The 21,395-nt window shown below is 41.8% G+C and overlaps 1 protein-coding gene across 1 annotated transcript in view; it reads right to left on the bottom strand.

The window, feature by feature from the left end:
• Nucleotides 1-21,395, bottom strand: part of LOC126184491 (uncharacterized) — a 1,094,025-nt gene that overhangs the window by 718,564 nt on the left and 354,066 nt on the right. Inside the window, exon 3 of the mRNA XM_049926884.1 lies at nucleotides 9,818-9,962. Within this exon, the coding sequence (XP_049782841.1) occupies nucleotides 9,818-9,962 (145 nt within the window). The remainder of the gene's footprint in view (nucleotides 1-9,817; nucleotides 9,963-21,395) is intronic.

Raw genomic sequence — 21,395 nt, 5'->3', positions numbered from 1 at the left:
AATACCAAATCGACCACGTTGCAATACACACAAGAATCACAGAGAAATTACGAATGTGCAAGTCAAAAGCAGGGTAGACTTAGGCGATTTCGATCACGATCTCAGCAGAAACAAAATCAGGCTGCCACCAAATACAATGAACAGGAAGACCAAAGTTCGAGATGATCAAATTAAAATCCCCTCGGATCTAAGAGGAGTGAGGGGAAGAGACAGCCACGAACTGAGAAGAATACGAAGAGAAGATATTCGGTAAATCGGAAGGGTAAATTACTCTGATGAAAAACTAGAGACATCAATGATGGAACGTAAGGTGTAGTAAAACAAATGAGAACAGTAAAATAGCACACAACAATTGGAACAGCGCCAAATCAGAAGTTGATGATCTTTCCTTCATGCGGAACCACAGTAGTACAATACTTACTGAAAGATATAACCGCCACTTGACGGTATAATATGCTTTATTACATGATCTAGATTTCAGTCGTAACCCATTTTCAAGTGCTACAGGTGTCAAAAATCATCTAACTTGTGTGGAACACATGTCATCGTTAAAATACATATCTTCGTTTATTTAAACCTGACGTTAAATATGTGAAAGTGATAATATTTTTGTGGTATGTTAATTGGCCGGCGACTGGCATGACTTAACCTGTTAATAAATCATGAGAGTCGCCAGCCAGCAGATTATGCTAGCTATTCTACTTTTATATCACCTCTGTCTGATGACTTCCAAATTACAAAATAAGATTTGTTAAGGCGCTGCAGCAATTCTTTGAACGCTACACCAAGTTGAATTTATTGTCAAGCCATAATCCCATGAACTGAACACTGTCAGCCTCTTTTATCTGCTTGCCGTCATATTTTAGGCACAGTACTGTGGGAAAAAATCTTACAGGTTCCTAAATGCATTTAGTGTATCTTTATGTAAATGCTTAGAGACGAATAGTTGGCTAGGAATCATTTATTAATGTCCCTGAAAGTTCCATTAACCGATATTTCTAAAACTATACTTGGTTTGCTGTTTATTTCAATGTGTGTATTATCTGCAAACAAAGCAGTCATAGCATCTGGTACTGTTACATGCGCTAAGTCATTGAGATGTAAGCAAAAGCAAGGTCCCTAAGATGGATCCGTGTGGTGCACACCACATGATTAGTTCCCATTTTAATGATGCCTGATAGCTTAATCCAGGCGTCTTTCCTATTGGCACCCTTTGTTTCCCGTCAGAGATATACGATCTGAACCTTTTTGTGGCATTTACTGCTATGTTCTAATATTATAAATTACTTAATGGCGTATTGTGATTTAGGCAGTCAAATGCTTTTAACAGTTAACAAAATACAGCAGTAGCCTGTAATTTTTCGTCTAATGAATTAAATACTTTCTTGCTGTACATGCAAACAGCGTTCTCAATATCTGAACCCTTTAGAAATTCGAACTGTGTCTTTGACAATATGTTATTTGTTTTCAGATACTTTTTACTTTTTCTAAATTTTCGAGAACGCTGGCAAAAGCGAAATAGGACGGAGATATAACGGTATTCTTTTGTCTCCTTTCTTATGCAAATGCTTAACTTGAACAGATTTCAGCTATTCAGGACCATAACTGGTCCCACAAATAGCTTCAAATGTTACTAAACACATTTCAGATAACGTTGTGATATTTTATCATAAACATAAGAATATTTTGATTTTAAAGATTTTATGGTGGACAGTACTTCTATTGGTGTAGTGGGGGTCCTATTCATTTTATTGCAGTTTTATGTAGTGACTGGTCTGTCGTATTCCATGGTAGCATCTACGGAGCCTGACCATCACATCTGTTCAATAAAAGTAACGAAATGCTTGTAAAAAAGTTTTGCAAAACTTTTTAATGCTGCTGTACCTCTTCTTTTCATCCCTGGTTTTGTCAGTCTCCTCTTTCACTGCATTACATTTGTCTTTGCTTTATTATCTTATGGCGCCGGCCGAAGTGGCCGAGCGGTTAAAGGCGCTACAGTCTGGAACCGCACGACCGCTACGGTCGCAGGTTCGAATCCTGCCTCGGGCATGGATGTGTGTGATGTCCTTAGGTTAGTTAGGTTTAAGTAGTTCTAAGTTCTAGGGGACTTATGACCACAGCAGTTGAGTCCCATAGTGCTCAGAGCCATTTGAACCATTTGAATTTATTATCTTATGTGACTACCTTGTTCGAATTATGCATTTACTTTATGTCTGTATAAATATCTTCAATATTTTGCCGTATTTCCTGTAATGAGCTGTAGCATCAACATCAAAGATGTTTATGATTGACAAATATAGTTTCCTTTGTGTGTTACAAGGTAGTAGAGAGCGTTGTAAGTAGAGAATAGTATACCTAGGAAAACGTGATGTTTTTTGATCGGTTCTTGTGTCTAGTTACTGATTATAGACTCATATGAAGGAATGTGCACCAGAGACCCTCACAGGCAGTTTCCACCGCTTTCTAAAGTTTTTGTTGTTAGACGTAAGGTAGGGTTTTGTGCTGCATTACTAAATAGTTCGAGTTTTACATATTTAAGTGCTGTATAAAATATTAAAGCCATTTGGAATATATTGTTAATTATTCAGCTGTAGCTTGTTGTGGCAAGTAAAATTCTATATACTTTTAAAACTGGTTATATAAAGTATGAACGATTAAGCCATACTTCATTAGTTGTGTACCATCTTGTACTCTGAAACAGAAGAAGGTCTTTTAGCACGGAACATGAGGTATTTCCAAATTAAATGACTTTTGCTAACGCCTAAACAATTTTACCCCTCTTGAAAATGGAAATTTTTGTTTCCAGTATCTTCAGTATCAAACTGTATCTGACTTGTAACTCTTTTTTCGTGTAACTTCCTCTTGTTTCCACTTACTGACTTTGGTGTGTAGTACAGTAACAGTGTAGTAGACAGACGACTAAATGCAGTACTGACGAGATTTTCACGATTGCAGTGCTTTCAGATTTCAATAGAGTAATTGTTTCTAGATACAAGGGCCTGGAACATGTTTTCAAGTTTGGAAAAACCTTAATTTTCGGGAGTAATTTTTGTACTTTCATAAAAATACTCTAGGACATAAAAAAGAAATGAAGTTACTAGATGTTCCCATCACAAAGAAAAATAGCCAACACTCATTCAGTATTTACAGGAAAAACACCACGACAGTCACAATATTACATCAATCATCTAACCCCTCACAGGCCCAAAAAGATACCTCCTTCAGACATATGATCCACAGATTAAACACAATACTGCTTGACAAACATAACTATAGTAAGATGCTGGACATAAATATTCAGGCAGCAAAAAATAACGGATACCAAGAGTTCCTAGTAGCAAATCTGAACAAAAATTCCAGAAAAACATAAAAATAACAAAACACCACACAAATCCAAAGACCCACAACATCAGCCACGAACAAACAAATCCACATCACATAGCAAGGGGACAACACAGAAACTCAACAGACAAGCTGGTACAGACTCACATAAAAAACAAACTGACACAGAGAATTCGGAACATCTGCAAGAAACAAGGAATAAAAATAGCATACCAAAGCAATAACTCTGTACAGAAATGTCTAAGAAAGATCACACTGACATGTACGAAAAATATGGCATTCCACCTCCAATGTAACAGCTATGATGCTCTATACTTCAGTCAGGTAGGCAGAAGTTTTGAAATAAGGCATAAGTAACACAAAAGAGCATAGAAGTATGGCACGTGCCATTTAACATCTGCAGAACACCACCGGCAAGAAAACCATCACCTTATCACAACATCTTCAACGTGTTCTCGGCCTTTCAGAAATGATTTGTGCCGCCCAAAAACTTTTACTCTTGATAAAGAATTTGCCCTATACCTGTTTCAACTATTCAAAGGTCACACTCGCGGATTCCCCAAGTTTAACACAAAACTTGATGGCATGACATTGCTCTAAACAGCGAAAACACAACTTCAATGATGGTGCTTTCAAGAATCACGTGATAACTGTACGGAGCTGAAATTCTGACTAAGCATCTGGAAGGCATGAAGACACCGGTCTACACAATTAGAACGACACAGTCGTAGCTGTTCCTGGCTCAGGAAGTGGCTGGTTTTTTCACTTGGCCTATTGAAGCTGCATGTTCCACTGAAATAATTCTGCTGCCGGCTTCTTTTTTCTGAGGACAAAGACTAATACAATAATATGGTTCGTTGGTCACTTTGTACATTTTGTCGTTGCTGGTGAGGGTGATATGATCATTTGGCTGTTGCCAGTTTACGACTACAGCTTACTGGTTCTTCTTGTAATTGCCCCGATTTAGACATCTCTTTGCCAACATGCTGAAGCTTACCTTTCAAATACAAGGTGTTGGATAGTTCCAGCAGCAACTGCTTCCCTCACTGTACTTTTGTTTTCTCGTCTCTGGTTTTTACCCTCTAATTCTACGGTGTTGGTTGATAGTATTGTTTTTCGAAAACTTAAAAAGAGCCCTGTGTAGGAGCAGCTCAGTAAATGGGGGGTGGGGGGGGGGGGCGGGGGAGGGAGTGGGAGTCATCGTGGCCAGACCTCGGGGTTCGACACTGCTCACTTTGTCTCCATCAGTCTGAAGCTGACTCTGACCATTCATTACTGACTGATTTTCGTAAAATGTATTTCCTGTTCGCACGAGTATTCATATACTTCTGAGTATTATTATTACTATTATTATCATTATCATCCATAAGTATATAATTAAGTTTATGCAAAATCCTCAAGAAGAGACAAACTTGTAGGATGCATCCTACGACACAACAATATCCTTGGAAAAATAGCAGAAGAAGCTATTGAGGGAAGGAATCGGCGGGGACGACCAAGGACATCATGCATGCAACAGATCATGAATGACGTTGGATGTAACACATACGTGGAAATGAAGAGGAAGGCAGACAGAAGAGAGGAATTGCGCTCTGCTGCAAACCAACCTCGGGGTTGAACACTAGAAGAAGAAGAAGAAGAAAAAGAAGAAGAAGAAGAACATGAATCCTCAGAGCGCGAATCTTACTGGCATTTGTCCTTTATTTCTCTTTTTCCCTGAGCATTGTACTCTTTCAGTGACTGCGAACATAGACAAACAGTCTACCAAGCGGTATAGATCTCAGTGGGTGATGAACATTTCTCATCTTGAAGACGGTGAATTTGTCGATGTTCTAAGCGACACTTGCCGTACTTGTCTGCGCTCAATCAATAGATATTCGTCTAAAGCAGTATGGTGGACCAGCTGAACCAAAAGGAAACTTATGTAAAGTTTGATTTATTATGAGGGTAGAAAGAACTAAACGGTTCTGAGAGAGCTAAATGATACATTCAGTGCAACAAACCTACACATTCAAGAAATAAAACGGATAAAAGCAAAACTGGTAAGCATCAAATGGATGCAAATGGAAGATCTCAAGATAAAATAAAAACCCAAATATCTTGTAGAAGAAGAAGTGACCTCGATGTACCGTTTAACTATGCACTAATTAAACCATAGACGCACATTCGTTGAACGCGTGGTAACGGAAAATGGCAGCTTACTCAAAACCAAAACTAAAACGACATTGTCCGGTAAAGTCAATAACATTTTGAAACAAATAATGCTTCTATAAGAGAAGTGGTTCATGTTTTTAATAGAAATGTTACTAATGAGGAAAATAGTGCATTTTATCTGATTTTAACGCGGGGGTCATTTAGAGTTGGCCAGCAACTCTCCACCACACAAAACACCCGGATCAGACAGCCAACCAAAAGCGTTTTATCTTGGATTCTGAAATATCGTTGGAGCAACTTATACTGAATTTTTAAAAGAAATTATGAGAGGAGGCGCTGTTCCCACAGAGTTCAAAAGTGTTTCAATGCTAAAGAAAACAGACAACTTCCGTCCATTAACCTTTTTGAACTCCGATTATAAAACGATTGCCAGAGCACTAATAGCAAAATGGCTCCCCTCCTTGAAAAAATAATCAAAACACATTGAGCCTGCCTTTCGGAGAGATCTGTCGTGACCCCAATTACTGAGTACCGCAAAGTAACTAGCATGAGATGTACTCTACCTTTTGTTGTCTTCTGTAATGCTTTCGACCGTCTTAGTTACCACTCTCTAGAACAGGTTCTGAAACAGACAGGACTCGAAGAATGGTGTGTAAAAGTAATCCGGAATATGATAACAGGAACCACGGCGAGGATCACCATCAACGGCCAGATGAAAAACGTCATTCAGATACGAGTAAGTGTACCATAAAGCGGTCTGCTTTCAGTGCCGTTTTTTAAGCTGTCACTGGCTGTACTACTCATGAGACTGAATGAATAAAGTAACCAGTCTATTACAGAGGGGGGCGGAGGGACTTTTCTGTAAGAGCCCATGCAGATGGTGTCGAGGTCCTCAGTCATCAACAGAACGATGCAGAAACGCTAAAATCTGATACTGACAAATACAGTGCAGCCTCTGGAGCAAAACTAAACGAAGAGCAATGTAAATTATTAAACGTCAGAGCCTTCCAAACTGTACTTATACCGAGGATGTAGATTCTGTACAACAATAAAACATTAGCAATCGTGATAGATGGCAGCCAAGATTTAGAAGTACGCATCGAACAAAACTGAAGGTGCCATACCAGAAAACAGCTGGCTGCAAAGCCTATTATGTGCCTCAGGTGTTACCGATTTCCAAAATCCAAGCCAAAAAGGTAATGCAACTGCCCAGAAGGTATGTTTGAGGAGGCCATATCTTCAAGCTAAATTACAACACGATCACAAAATCAAGACAGCACAGAGGCTTGGAATTAACGGATATTAGCAGGAAGACGAACGAATTGTACGTAAATCGATCCAGCATGATAGTTAACAAGAAGTCAATTACCATCGCACCAATGCTGTTCAAAATTGCGCCCCCACCCCCCTCGCTAGTATAAATCCACCAGCCGTCGTAAGCAAAATTCATTTTAAACTGAACCTTCTAAGAAAATTTTACCTGGAAGAGAGTTACCATGGTGACAGCATTGTACGAAAAAACAGTTTTAACGTCTAAGAACTTAACTAATGAATGAAGAAAAGAGAGACACAGCGGAAATCCAGTCAAACTAAAGCACCCAAATATCGCATGGACAACATTGTGGGAAAATATTGGCTTGAATATTCATTAATTAGAAGTGGTTTCAACTTGGTATAAAGTTTTGATCAATACTTTTGCAAATAATGGGAAGTCAAACCGTATTCGGTTATGTGATACTGACAGGTGTCTCAAATGTGGTCTAGTAGACACGCATGAGGTACAGGTTTACTTGCTGCGAGCAGTTAATTACCTTTCAGTGGGTCAGGAAGAGATTAGCGTCACTCACAGGAAACTTAGAAACGAGTTATAACACTGACCAACTCCTCCGACCTGTCTCAGAATACTACTTCGACAATATCTCAACTGCATCATAAACAGAGATGGAGACATCTACACAGTTCAAGATTACACGGAGGCACAGTATTGGCAAACGGAGCTGTTCTGACACATATAAAAGAGACTTTGGAGACATCAATATTATTTGAAAAAATTATAAATGGTTGTTTTATAAAACAATGTATGTCATTACTGTATATAGTTTTGTGAAGACCTTTCAAAGGAAAAAAATGTAATATGAAAAATATATATGTCACTTAATTATGCCTGTATTTTGTTCTTTTTCAAGCAAGAAAGTAAATGTAGAACAACTGTTGAAATATTTCGTTGATCTACGCAAAAAGGTAGGCAAAACCTCTTTTGTCTACAGCAAATACTGATGAGGATAAGACATTTTAGTTCACTGCAAGGAGAGATAACGACTGCTGTGCAACTGCAAGGGCTTACAATTAATCTAAGGAAAATTAATTTACTTTACACCAAGAAGTAGGGGTGAACTTTTCTGTTCGTGTAATAATTAACCAAAGTTATTGATTGTGTTACTCCTGTGAATACAGCTTAATAAGTCTGCATTTCTGTAGAACGCAAGGAAGGGCTGAAGGGAAGGGGAAAATAAATAAATAATATTTTAAGAAAGTGGTCAGCACTACTGAGTGCCACTTGGGGGCCCCAGGTTCGATTCCCGGTACTGTCGGGCATTTTTCCATGGTGGAAGAACTGGAACAGGATCCACTCAGCCTCGTGATACCTGCTGAGGAGCTACTTGAATCAGAAGTAGCGACAACAGATCTGCCAGCCCGCCAACGGCCAGGGAAGCAGTCTGGCGGCGCGGCGCCCATCCACACCGCAGCCACATGACGCCATTGGCTGACGATGACGTGGCGGGCGGACGGGCCCGATTAGCCCGTCTTTAGCCAGAAACGTGATGGTTTCCTTTCTTCGGGAAAACTGACTACTTGCAGTTAGTTATGGCTTTAGCCAGCAGCAGTCCGTGACGAGTGTTAGGAGGACCCCCCCCCCCCCCCCCCCTCGTCACTATTCCAACTCAGGCATTGTTTTAAGAATTCTTCTACAGTTAATCACTAATCTTTCGATATTTCGATATTATCGTCTATTTGGAGCCCTCTATAGTGACTTTTATCCTTAATGCCTTAACAGGCAAAGAGTCGCTTGGTTTGCATTCCTCAGACAGTCAGCTGGTGGTACCTGCCTCAATGTGTAATAAATGCATCCCTGATCTATTTAGTGGAGCTTTGCAATTCTCGACGCCTTCGTGTAAGTCTAAGTAGATGTTGCTTATGTTCACCCAAGTCTCTGAGTTGAAAACTAGGAAATCACGTTCATTTCTGGGAACAGTGCGACAGATTATGAACTCTTCCCAAACAACACGAGCAAAGCTTGTTATTTTCACCTCTTCTGTCAATCGTCGGAAGGAACCGAACACGACTTTGGCGCCCAGGTGGTACGGATAATGTGTTCTGACGAAGGAGATACTCCATAGCTAATGAAACCCGCAGCTGTTGTTGCTTCAGGATGTTGAGTAAATTATAGAGAGAAACACACTGAGTGAACATGGTTCTCCTTTCCAACTCTATTCACCATTTTTGCTAGGGATACGTTGCCACTTGCCACACCAGGAGTATATAAATTGCTTCGCACATGCGGTCAAGTTCACACAGGACCTTCTAAAAGGAACATCAACACCCATTCTAAAGAAGACAAGAGCAACTATCATCCGGGCAACACAGATAAATTGGCAGTAGCGTACCATGAACTAGCACCCGGGAACCAGCAAATTTGATTTTCCTAATTTAAAGTTTAGCGAGGTTCAAGAAGAAATTCAAAAACGCAAAAAAATCAAACACAGAAGTAAAAGGACTGAAATTAGACAGGTTATTGGTCTTTGCACGCTGATATTGATGTTATTAGTGTTGGCCCATTTCCGGTGCTATGGCAATTTATTTTATTACAGTTGACTCGCACTGGGCAGTGTTCTCAATTCTGCTACTGCTTTAAAACTGTTTTATGTTCGGCCGCCATATGCTGTTGCTGGGCAGCTGGTGGCCGGCCTTTCCTCATGCGCCTCAACTGGCACTGGACAATGGCATAACGTCCCACACTGACATATATTGGAAAATAAAAAAAAATTACATTCGATGACGATAATGGTGCCGTTTCGGAAATTGTAGCTTCTGCATTAAGGAAAACAGCTAGTAGCTTATCATGTAGGTGAACGAAAACAAAACAAATAAAATTAAGATGCCCACCAGACAAGAGCTGTTACAAAATGAGTATAGCATTTTGACTTTTCTGCTACTGAGATCTAAAGGACTTTACTGTCTGACGTTTGTTGTGGAGAAATACCAAAAATAAAATTTACAAGCAAAACATGCACGTCAAGATAAGCAACAAGTGCAGACTTACCTGTCTTCCATCCGGCATTTCTGATCCCGGACTTTGCAGTTGGACTTGAAATCGTCGAACAGTTTGATACATTTGCGCTCTTGCTGACACACGGAAAGCGCGTGGTTGCACGTCGGAAGAGCATCCACTGGGTACGGGTCCTTCTCTGCAAGCAGAAAACACACACGCTCAGTCCCTGCGCTTTGATCTCGCGCGCCGCCGTTTGCTGTGCACTAACGCTAGCGCCGCCTTCCCGCTGTCTCGGTCAGACTTTACTGACAGTATCTCTACATCGTACGGCACGAGCGTTCACTCGAACGATAATCGCATCATGCACTACATACGTGTATAATATCCTAGAAGCTTAACGTATTTCTAATACGAAACTGTCACACTGTCACAAACGAATTTAAAATAGAGTAAGAGGGCACGACAGAAAAATGCGAAAATTTTCTGAAAAGCTGTGTTAGAGTTTCAGATCTCGTAATCACAAATCTCACCACAGAGTGGGTTGGACAAGGATCAACAAGAAAATTGTGCACGGCTTATTGAAGGAGCCATTCCAGCATTAGTACCAAACTTATTTAAGGAAATTACATATATAAACAAAAGCTGTGTGACCTCATAGGCATTCGAACGTCTTGCTTCTCAAATACCAATCCGATATCCGATTCGATTCTTAGTTTCGAGGAGCTACGTATACTCTAATCGCGATTCTGTTATCCTATCCCGGGTGTTTGTGGATCATTTGGAACGAACTGATCAGTGGTCAGTGGTGTTGCATTTTTCTTTCCCAGTACGCCTCAGATCAAGACAAGTCTTACGCTCTAACAATATCTATAAAATCACTGGGATTTATACTCTAACAGAAAAACAGAAATTGAGCTTAATGTTCTCCTCTAACGTTTCTAACAGTTTGAGCTCGCGTAAGAATGACTTTCCGTTCACCGAAGAGACTGCATAGTGACGGAACAGCAGCGTCATTACAATGCAGTTATATTCACGAGTGCCGGTATACTACAACTTCCCTGAGCTTAGATACATTTGAGGCATCTTTTTTCTAGATGTGGCAGCATTTCACAAACTTAAGACGCTGACACGAAGTGCATGGTATCTGAAATTAAAATTTATGGTAAGGTTCTATGGGACCAAACTGCTAAGGTATTCGGTGCCTAGACTTACACACTAATTAGTGTAACTTAAACTAACTTACGCTAAGGACAACACACACATCCATGCCCGAGGGAGGACGGGGGGAGCCACGCGAACCGTGACAAGGTTCCCTAGACTGCACGGCTACCACGAGCGGCACATGGTGTCTGAAAAATATATTCACCTTATGTTGTAACCAGTAGTACCTTTCCGACAATCCTGCAAAAACCCAGACAATAACTATAGGAAAAGCTACCCGAACCCCAGAGTGCTTCCAGTTCACCTAATTAAAACACAGAAATACGTTGGTCTACCACTCGATCGAAAGTTAGCCTTGAATACCCATCTAATATCCGTCACAAAAAAAAGCGCAATTACTAAAGCTGCAAACCGTCCGAAAATGGGGACTAAATTCCTATCTTACGAGGGAGTGCTGAAAAGTAATACCTCGGAAATTTTTGTGTGAAAACTCTTAAAGCTTTTTAAATAAAAAGCATGTTGTTAACGGTCGAAATCTTCGTTCTTCATGTCTACATACTTATTTGTCAACATAATCATCCTGGCGACGAACACATTTTTCCCAACGCAGACCACCACTGTAGAATTTTCGACAATGTTGACGGAGCCCCAACCTCACCTCTGATAGCGCCGCTTCATTACTATCAAAGTGAAGTCGTCGAAGGTGCTCCACAAGTTTTGGAAACAGATGAAAATCGGATGTTGTCAAGTCGGGACTGTATGGAGAATGTGCGATAACCGTGAAGCCAAGGAGTCGGATTGTAGCAGATGTGGCAGCGGTTGTGTGGGGTCTGGCGTTGCCATGCTGAAGATGAGAGTGTGTTCCATGTGTGGGCGAACTCTTCGAATTCGAAATTCGATTACAGCACTCTGTTAGTTACATTACACATTACCATTCTACACGTTACAATTTGGAGCCCTCTAGTGGCAGAAGGTTTCGACGTACGTGAGCGAAGCAGGAAATACGCCGAGTAACATGTATGACATGTAAGACCTAAACCGATATTGAGAACAAAATAAAAACTTCGGAGGCATTACTTTTCAGCACGTTCTTATAAGTCCCAATCCAACCTTCATTCCTCATATACGGAAATGTTGCGTAGATCTCCGTCCTCCAAATGCTTGAGTGCCAGGACTTTCCGTATCCGTTTCCCTTCCCTCGTCCGTCTCCTCTACCGGCTTCTAAAGTTCCCACACATCCTCAAACAACTGCGAGCCCTGTGTCTCCCGCAGCCCACTGTGTCCAGAACCCTCCCTGGTGTGCTGGCCTGCCTGTATCAGCTCGAGCCACCTCCCTTACATCTGCACAAACCCATGTCCATTCCCGCAGTAATTTCAACCGCCCTCCCTTGCCAGATCATGAAATCATTCACGAGAATCAACCATCGTATGAATTATGACCCACTCTAACTTTTTCAGTGTAGAGTCCAAGTCACTCTTTCCCTATGAAACTGCAGTTCCACCCACCATCTATGACTTGCATACCGTCCCTAGACGCTTCGTAATACTGATTACACAATCCTTCTTCGTACCACTTCTCTGCGTCCAAATCTGTGAGATTTTGAAGAAGACACACATCATGTCACCGAGCGCTGGTCATCTTCTTTATTGTTACCAGTGTAGATTTTAGTGTATTCTAATCAAAAGCTGAGGGGCGTCAATATAACTTCTACTACTCAGATTACCTTTCGTGGGTAAATTTAAATAATGGTTAAATGAAAAAAAACTAGTTGTAGATAATAGCGCTGTATCTCTGTAAAGAAATGTGAGGATTATTTTAAATAAACAATGCTGCTTGGCACACACAACATTTCAAAGTAGTGACACTGAGACTACATGACCTGACGCCCAATCGCAGCAGTAGTATGTTTGACCCATCCAGCTGTATGTAGGCCACATAACCTTTCAAGTGCTAACGAGTGACACAGGACTGGCTTTCACCAACACTTTTGTAATCGAGAATTAATTCTTGTACTCTTCATTGAAGTGTCGAGTAAAATTAAACATCGCGAGAAATTAAAATTTTAAGCCAGATGGATCTCGTTCCAAAGTATCTGCTCTTCTACGATAGAAAAACAAAAGTGTTGACAACCCTGCGTAACACAGCTCAAATTTTCTAGGAAGTTTCGAACTTCCATAACATAAATTTAAGAGCCTTGTAACATTAATAAAAATTAGCAGTAGGCCTTCTGACATGTCAGTCTTTCTTAGTCAAATGGTTCAAATGGCTCTGAGCACTATGGGACTTAACTTTTGAGGTCATCAGTCCCCTAGAACTTAGAACTACTTAAACCTAACTAACCTAAGGACATCACACACATCAATGCCCGAGGCAGGATTTGAACCTGCGACAGTAGCAGTCGCGCGGTTCCGTACTGAAGCGCCTAGAACCGCTTGGCCACCGCGGCCGGCCTTTCTTAGTCGGACAACCATGTTTTGTATTAGGAAAATGGAAAAAAAAACGTTTTATCAGAGTGTTTCAGTAGGGATAACTATGTGTCCTGCAATTTAATTACGTATTAATTGTTTGAATTTGCATAACTAAAGCCATGAGTGTATTGCCGAAGGCAAGGAAACTTTTCAAGATTTAAGGTACCTTTTTTAATATAGATCATTTATACGGAGTTTTAAAAAAGTATTCCATGTTTTGAGAGCTGACATTAGGGACAAAAAAAAAAAAACAATAAACATGGGGATGCATACCTTAAAAACTATGAGCATCTGTTCAGGTGAAGAGAGGTACTTTACAGTAGCGAAGACGAATAAAAGCTCACAGCGCTAACGATGTGAGTCTTAGGGCCGATGTTCACTATACTTTTTCTTGTTGTGGTCCATACTCCCACCTCTAAAAATATGGAATACTTATTGACACCACGTATTCTATCCAGATGGAATAAATGGAAAAGAAATTAGAGACTATACCATAACTGAAACAGAAATGTCTAAAATACATGAGAATGCGTGCGTGAGACCACAAGGACTCAAAATAAAATAGACCACTTTTCATCAACAGTCGCCTTAATCATTAGGCTATCTGTGTTCGCCTCCTGTGATGCCTCAGTGATTCTTCTCTACTCACTGGTTTCCCCTAAATTTATGAACACTTAAGCGCATAACTTTTCCTCTCCTGAGAATTTCACGGCTGCTAGGGTCGATGATGGAGGTTCTGTCTTCTACCCCCAGACCTGGAATGTTATTTACGGTGCGAACCCAGGTCCATACCTTTCACAGAAATCCTGAGTTTGTGTGCTTGACGGAAAGCATGCAGAACGTTTCGCAATGGGCCGCACAGGAATGAGAATTTTAGATGGTGTAGATGGCCTCCACAGAAACACCTTTCATAACGAAGGGGTGGTCTCGCAACAAGTGTTGGTCCCTATAATTCTGACACTCTTTAGCCTCGTTGGATGATGTTTCAGTGAGCCGTGGCCCGTAACCCGTGTCCACTGTTCCTATCCTCAATTTGTTCCTGAAGACACTCTCTACAAACCCTCAAAGTTTGTCGGTACCATATAGTGGAGTGTGTCATTATATTGCATACCAATGCGCTTACTACGACAAAATGGTGAAATCCTGCGAATTATTATTTTTATCAATATATAGTCTCTCTAGAATGCGGCATAAATCTTTTTGTTTTTACTTTGCCGCAGGCTAGCTCTTCCTCCATCTGTAACTACGTGCTCAGAGCTCGTTGGCAGATGACCAGAAATAATTATTCTAAAGTAATTGGTTAGGAATTTTGGCCAATATAGGCCAGTCACAGTAATCAAGACATCAACTCTTCTTTGTTCACGTAGGGTCAAGAATGCTGTAGTGACAGTAGAGCCAAGGGCACCCAGACCCGGGAGGCAAAGAGGGGGCCACCCACTCACCGGTAATACGCAGGTTTTTAACAGGGTCGGAAGAGGAACTTTCTTACAACAGCTTAGAAGTCGCTGCTCGTCTTCCAACCAATTAATAATACTCTATTCCTCCACGTCTGGCGCCTCCTTCCCCCCCTCCCCCCCCCCCCCCACTCACACACAAACCCTAAAAATTTTGTATGGGCGTCCTTAGGTAGAGCATGAAATGAGTCGTAAAAAATAGGGCAGTCTTGGACACTGATAGCATGGTAGGATTAAGTTTAGGCACAGGGTCCCGCCGAATGCGTGGTCGAGATATTACTTGAGAAAACTGCGTTCTCATTTACATATTTACTTATCAGCAATGAGGATGTTTTTCGATATGTAGTTTTCATTCTCAACTACAGTGACAACCTGCTCATATTGTAATAAGAAAAATTTGGAAACTTTTAAACAGAATATCACCTCGAAACATTAATACAAGGCAGCTTTAAGTGTGTCCTCCAAGAATTCTGATATTAATATAACGTCTGAGAATGAATACGTCGTGACTGAACTTTACTGTAACAGCTACATGACTTTTTTGATTTGACTAAAACTTAGACACTGAGTGTACAACGGCCAGCTTTAAGGCGGAAGCGGCAACACAAGTATCGATAGGTTTCGTTGAGGATTTGTTTCCGATCACTCGCAAGAGACACGGTGCGAAAGTGACGTGCTAAGGCACGAACAGATGAGCTCAGTTGACTGATAAAATTTTATGCAATTATAATTCGAGCAAACAGAGTTCCTTGAAGCGTAGGAGGATATAATTTATGTTCAAACGATTAGAATCACGTGGGTTAGATTAAAAAGGCGAAACACGAAACCTGTAACTCGTTTTGTAGATTCAGGAAGGGGAGAATGCACGAATAAGATTTTCTGATTAATGCCATGTTATTTGGAAGTACACGAACGGTTTGTCTAGAAAGACGCTTCTGCATGTTGCGAAACCGAAGCCAGAACGTGATGTGTGCTTTGGAAAATAGCGTGGTTGTCGATATCGTGTCGAGTATCAAAACTGAACAACCCTCTTGGCGCAGCCGCTGGAGTTGATAATCTGGTGTGATCCGCAAGTTTAGCGGCGAACATAAATATTATGTGCCAAGGCGCTTCCCCTAATTGAGTGGCAACGATTGGCGGCGCCTCGCCTGCGATCCCGGCCACGCCCACCTGCGAGGATGAGCGCAGCTTTCTCTCTGATTGGAGGGGACTCGGCCCAAGGCTGAGCGGGTTTTTACTGCGCTCCGCCTTCTTCTCCATGTCTAATCAGAGACACACTCAGAGAGCATACGATAAGTTTTTCGTATACTTTCTCGTATTAAAGAAGACGTGTGAGTTAACTCCGCTGCTGTTCAATTCTATCAACGAAGTGTAGCTACCTAGTTGCCAACAAATTCCACGATAAAAACCGCAATTACAGAAATGATTAAAGCTTTGATAATTTCTACCATAATACGCAGTTCTGTCAGTTTTATCCACAGTGACTGTAGAAGGTAGAGCAAAAAACGTGAAGTATTGTGTGTCGACCGGTGCTTAATAAAACCACCGACAATTAACCGTTGATAACGTATGTCATTCTTCCCAAAGTCTCTGCAGGAACTTATTTTGCACCACAATTTTATGAGAAAGTATATTTAGATTTCTCGTTAGGAAGTTGCTTTGTACGGATATACACTCCTGGAAATTGAAATAAGAACACCGTGAATTCATTGTCCCAGGAAGGGGAAACTTTATTGACACATTCCTGGGGTCAGATACATCACATGATCACACTGACAGAACCACAGGCACATAGACACAGGCAACAGAGCATGCACAATGTCGGCACTAGTACAGTGTATATCCACCTTTCGCAGCAATGCAGGCTGCTATTCTCCCATGGAGACGATCGTAAAGGTGCTGGATGTAGTTCTGTGGAACGGCTTGCCATGCCATTTCCACCTGGCGCCTCAGTTGGACCAGCGTTCGTGCTGGACGTGCAGACCGCGTGAGACGACGCTTCATCTAGTCCCAAACATGCTCAATGGGGGACAGATCCGGAGATCTTGCTGGCCAGGGTAGTTGACTTCCACCTTCTAGAGCACGTTGGGTGGCACGGGATACATGCGGACGTGCATTGTCCTGTTGGAACAGCAAGTTCCCTTGCCGGTCTAGGAATGGTAGAACGATGGGTTCGACGACGGTTTGGATGTACCGTGCACTATTCAGTGTCCCCTCGACGATCACCAGTGGTGTACGGCCAGTGTAGGAGATCGCTCCCCACACCATGATGCCGGGTGTTGGCCCTGTGTGCCTCGGTCGTATGCAGTCCTGATTGTGGCGCTCACCTGCACGGCGCCAAACACGCATACGACCATCATTGGCACCAAGGCAGAAGCGACTCTCATCGCTGAAGACGACACGTCTCCATTCGTCCCTCCATTCACGCCTGTCGCGACACCACTGGAGGCGGGCTGCACGATGTTGGGGCGTGAGCGGAAGACGGCCTAACGGTGTGCGGGACCGTAGCCCAGCTTCATGGAGACGGTTGCGAATGGTCCTCGCCGATACCCCAGGAGCAACAGTGTCCCTAATTTGCTGGGAAGTGGCGGTGCGGTCCCCTACGGCACTGCGTAGGGTCCTACGGTCTTGGCATGCATCCGTGCGTCGCTGCGGTCCGGTCCCAGGTCGACGGGCACGTGCACCTTCCGCCGACCACTGGCGACAACATCGATGTACTGTGGAGACCTCACGCCCCACGTGTTGAGCAATTCGGCGGTACGTCCACCCGGCCTCCCGCATGCCCACTATACGCCCTCGCTCAAAGTCCGTCAACTGCACATACGGTTCACGTCCACGCTGTCGCGGCATGCTACCAGTGTTAAAGACTGCGATGGAGCTCCGTATGCCACGGCAAACTGGCTGACACTGACGGCGGCGGTGCACAAATGCTGCGCAGCTAGCGCCATTCGACGGCCAACACCGCGGTTCCTGGTGTGTCCGCTGTGCCGTGCGTGTGATCATTGCTTGTACAGCCCTCTCGCAGTGTCCGGAGCAAGTATGGTGGGTCTGACACACCGGTGTCAATGTGTTCTTTTTTCCATTTCCAGGAGTGTATGTTTGTTACATCAACTTCAGCAAATCAGTTCGAACAATTCTAAACAAATAGTGTAAAATTCTCGCATAAGAGTCAAAGCTTCAACAGACATTCGTTCTTATTAGTGTAGAGCACAGTGTTTCATTTCACACTGATACAACTCTCCCTATACTTTTTCGCTTAGCGTCAAATCCTAGATCAGAAATAAAAACATGAGATACGAGCTCGAAAATGCTGTATTTGAAGTATTTAATTAGAAAGCAACGAAAGGAAAGCTTGAGACACTACATATACATTCAAAACATTTCAGCGTAAGATCCGTAAGAGAAATTAATTAATAACTACGGTATGGCATTAAATGGATTGTAGATTTCAAATATTTATGACAAACGAACTGAGATGTATGAATCTGCTGAAACTGCCGCGTACTCTGAGACGTGTGGATTATGAGGGAAGCAAAGTATGACTTCCACGAGGGTGGACGAACGAACTTGGGGATACGGAGGAGGGGAGAGAATCATTTCTGTAGTCGGTTGTTCGACAATCTTTCTCTATGATTATGCTGCCCATATACTTATGAAATAGTAAGTGCTGTGTTCCTGGGGGCTTCACCTAATCATCACCCCTAAAGTTTCGAATAGCAACTGTGGCCCGAAAGGGGACATTGTTTTTGAATGGCTAACGTTGTAAGTAGCCTAAACGCTTCCTAAAAAAGTGGTTTCTGTATAGTCCCATTGTGAAATAAAGGTCTTCATGGCAATGGTCATTACTTCTGAGTTAATAACTCTTCATTAATACTTCATAAGGACTATCCGTTCCTCTTCAATGCTTTTAATGAAACAGGGTGAAAGGGGGTGTACAAAGTAGTGACACTTCCTCACAGATTAAAACTGCAAGCTTGACTAGAACTCGAAAGTGAGTATTTTCCTTTCGTGAACAATTCTCCATCACATTGTGGCCGGTGGGCAGGTGACATAAAAGTGCCAATTAAATACGTTTTACTTACGTTTTCGCGCGAAATACCTACGCACGTGAAACTTATCGCAAATTTCTAGTGTTTAAAAAACAAGTAAATTATCCCAGCTCAGCTGCTTTGTTCTACTACGCGCGACATGTTTCAGTCATCACGCCCATTTTCCAGCTTATTGTCAGAACAGTAGAGCTCCATGACGCTACAGGAAATTAAAATTCTCATATTCTTAACAAACGTGTCAATCATTTGTCATATATGGACTCGTAATCCATGTAGTAATTTTCTTCCAACAACAGCGTGCTATAATAAATTTTGTGTATCCGATATTCCAAGGACTTCCTCTCCATTACTGCATTAAAACTGTAAGATACGTTCGAGTCACACAGTTCCAGTGTTGAAAACCTTTTTCGTGGTTCTGCCGTAGAACGCCAACTTCAGTAAAGTAAACCAAAGTGAACTGCGGACTGAGAGCATAAAACGAAGTGTCTTCGGTCAGGATACAAAAACCGTAAATGCCCACTACGTTGTATATGCATTCAGGCTTTGGTAATCTACTAGAAAATGGAAGTGATGGTCCAAACATGTTACAATGAAGAAGAACAGTGCAGAATAGGTGGGTTTATGTACTCGTTTCGTACATACGACTGTGGCAGAAAGCTATGTATTCAGTAAAACAAAGTGCGGTTAGCATGTTAAAATAAATGGAAGTTTGAAGTAAGCACTTAAAGGTTCCATTTACCTGTTTTTACGAACGCGAGCTTTGGTGAGAGTAGAGAGTAGTTTGTGCGCCTAATGATCATCAGCTTTCCTGTTAAGTTGTCTGAATTGTGCAATCTGCTATAAATAGTACATTTGAAGGAAACTTAAGTAGGATAGAATATCATGTTCAACGTGAGTTCCAGTAGCCGTTGAGGCCTATATAAAAGGCATGTTGCTAATAGATAAAGGCGTCTGAAGTCAGTAGCACGTTCGCTGCAGTTGACGGAAACAAGCAATGCTGTTTGTGATACAATGTATCTACAATCAAGAGATTCATAGGAATAGTGAGTTAACGAAGCGTTGTTATTCATAGAGTACGAATTAAGGCTGCGAGACATATTTTCCAATTAACTGACGCTCGTATTGGATGTGAATACGGAAACACTTATGATCCCGAATCCTGTATGGAATTTAGTTCTGTCTTTTCTTCAGTTGCAACATGATCCAAGCTGGAGTGAAGCAAATTAAATTTTCTACTAATCAAGTAATAAAGCCACAAGCGATGAGGAATACACCATTTTATCTTCGTCATCGACGAAACATAAGATGGTTCAAATGGCTCTAAGCACTATGGGACTACATCTGAGGTCATCAGTTCCCTAGACTTAGAACAATTTAAACCTAACTAACCTAAGGACATCACACATACCCATGCCCGAGGCAGGATTCGAACCTGCAACCATAGCAGCAGCGCGGTTCCAGACTGAAGCGCCTAGAACTGCTCGGCCACATCGACCGGCGAAACGTAAGAGGAGTTTACTATTGCACCTAGTTATTCTCGACCTTCAGCCAACGAAAACTCTCTCTGTGGCACATGTACCATGATCTCTACCATGCCGGCCGGAGTGGCCGAGCGGTTATGGGCGCTCCAGTCTGGAACCGCGCGACCGCTACGGTCGCAGGTTCGAATCCTGCCTCGGGCATGGATGTGTGTGATGCCTTTAGGTTAGTTAGGTTTAAGTAGTTCTAAGTTCTAGGGGACTTATGACCACAGCAGTTGAGTGCCATAGTGCTCAGAGCCATTTGAATCATTTGATCTCTACCATTTGCCTGAGGAATCTGCTTCAGAAGATCTTGTTTTGCAATAAACACTTCTAAATGTTTGTTGAAAACCTAGAAGATTGTCTCTGTAAATATTTCAATTATTTTGAGAAACATGGATCTAACACCGAGTAGAGACTATTGAAGTGTTTTACTTATGATGTATTGTCTTTTTCTTGTTCATTTTAAGCTGCAGAACTGCGTCATTTGTACAAAGATGCGAAGAATGATCCGTCTTCACTATTTCATCATCTTTATTGGCCCTGCCTATGAAAACAATCGTTATTCAGTAGCACACGTTATATTCACACCATAAGTATCATCCTGTTTCTGTAATGTGGCACCTAGTAAGGTCTGAGGCATTAAGCGCATCTGTCACGTACTAAGGGTGATCAGTGTTATATAATTAACTTTTTGTTTCTATTTAAGTACGTGTCTGCAGCCCTGACACCGTAACAGTACCGTAACACGCCGCTATAAGTTAAAGTTCGTCGAACATAAGTGACAAGGAAGTAATACTAGTTTCTGTAGACGCTTACATAGATGAAAATCCTTAGTGCTAGAATATTTACGTTTAAGGCTATAGGAGCTTGAAGTAAACTTCCTGCAGATTAGCCACGACAATGTCAATAAAACTTTAAAAATTGCTTCATCATGGATTTGGTGTAGAATAAAATTTTTAAATGGCATAAACAA

Source organism: Schistocerca cancellata, chromosome 4, assembly GCF_023864275.1.
Source record: "Schistocerca cancellata isolate TAMUIC-IGC-003103 chromosome 4, iqSchCanc2.1, whole genome shotgun sequence".
NCBI classification, from domain to species: domain Eukaryota; kingdom Metazoa; phylum Arthropoda; class Insecta; order Orthoptera; family Acrididae; genus Schistocerca; species Schistocerca cancellata.
This window is presented reverse-complemented; position numbering and strand designations above follow the sequence as displayed.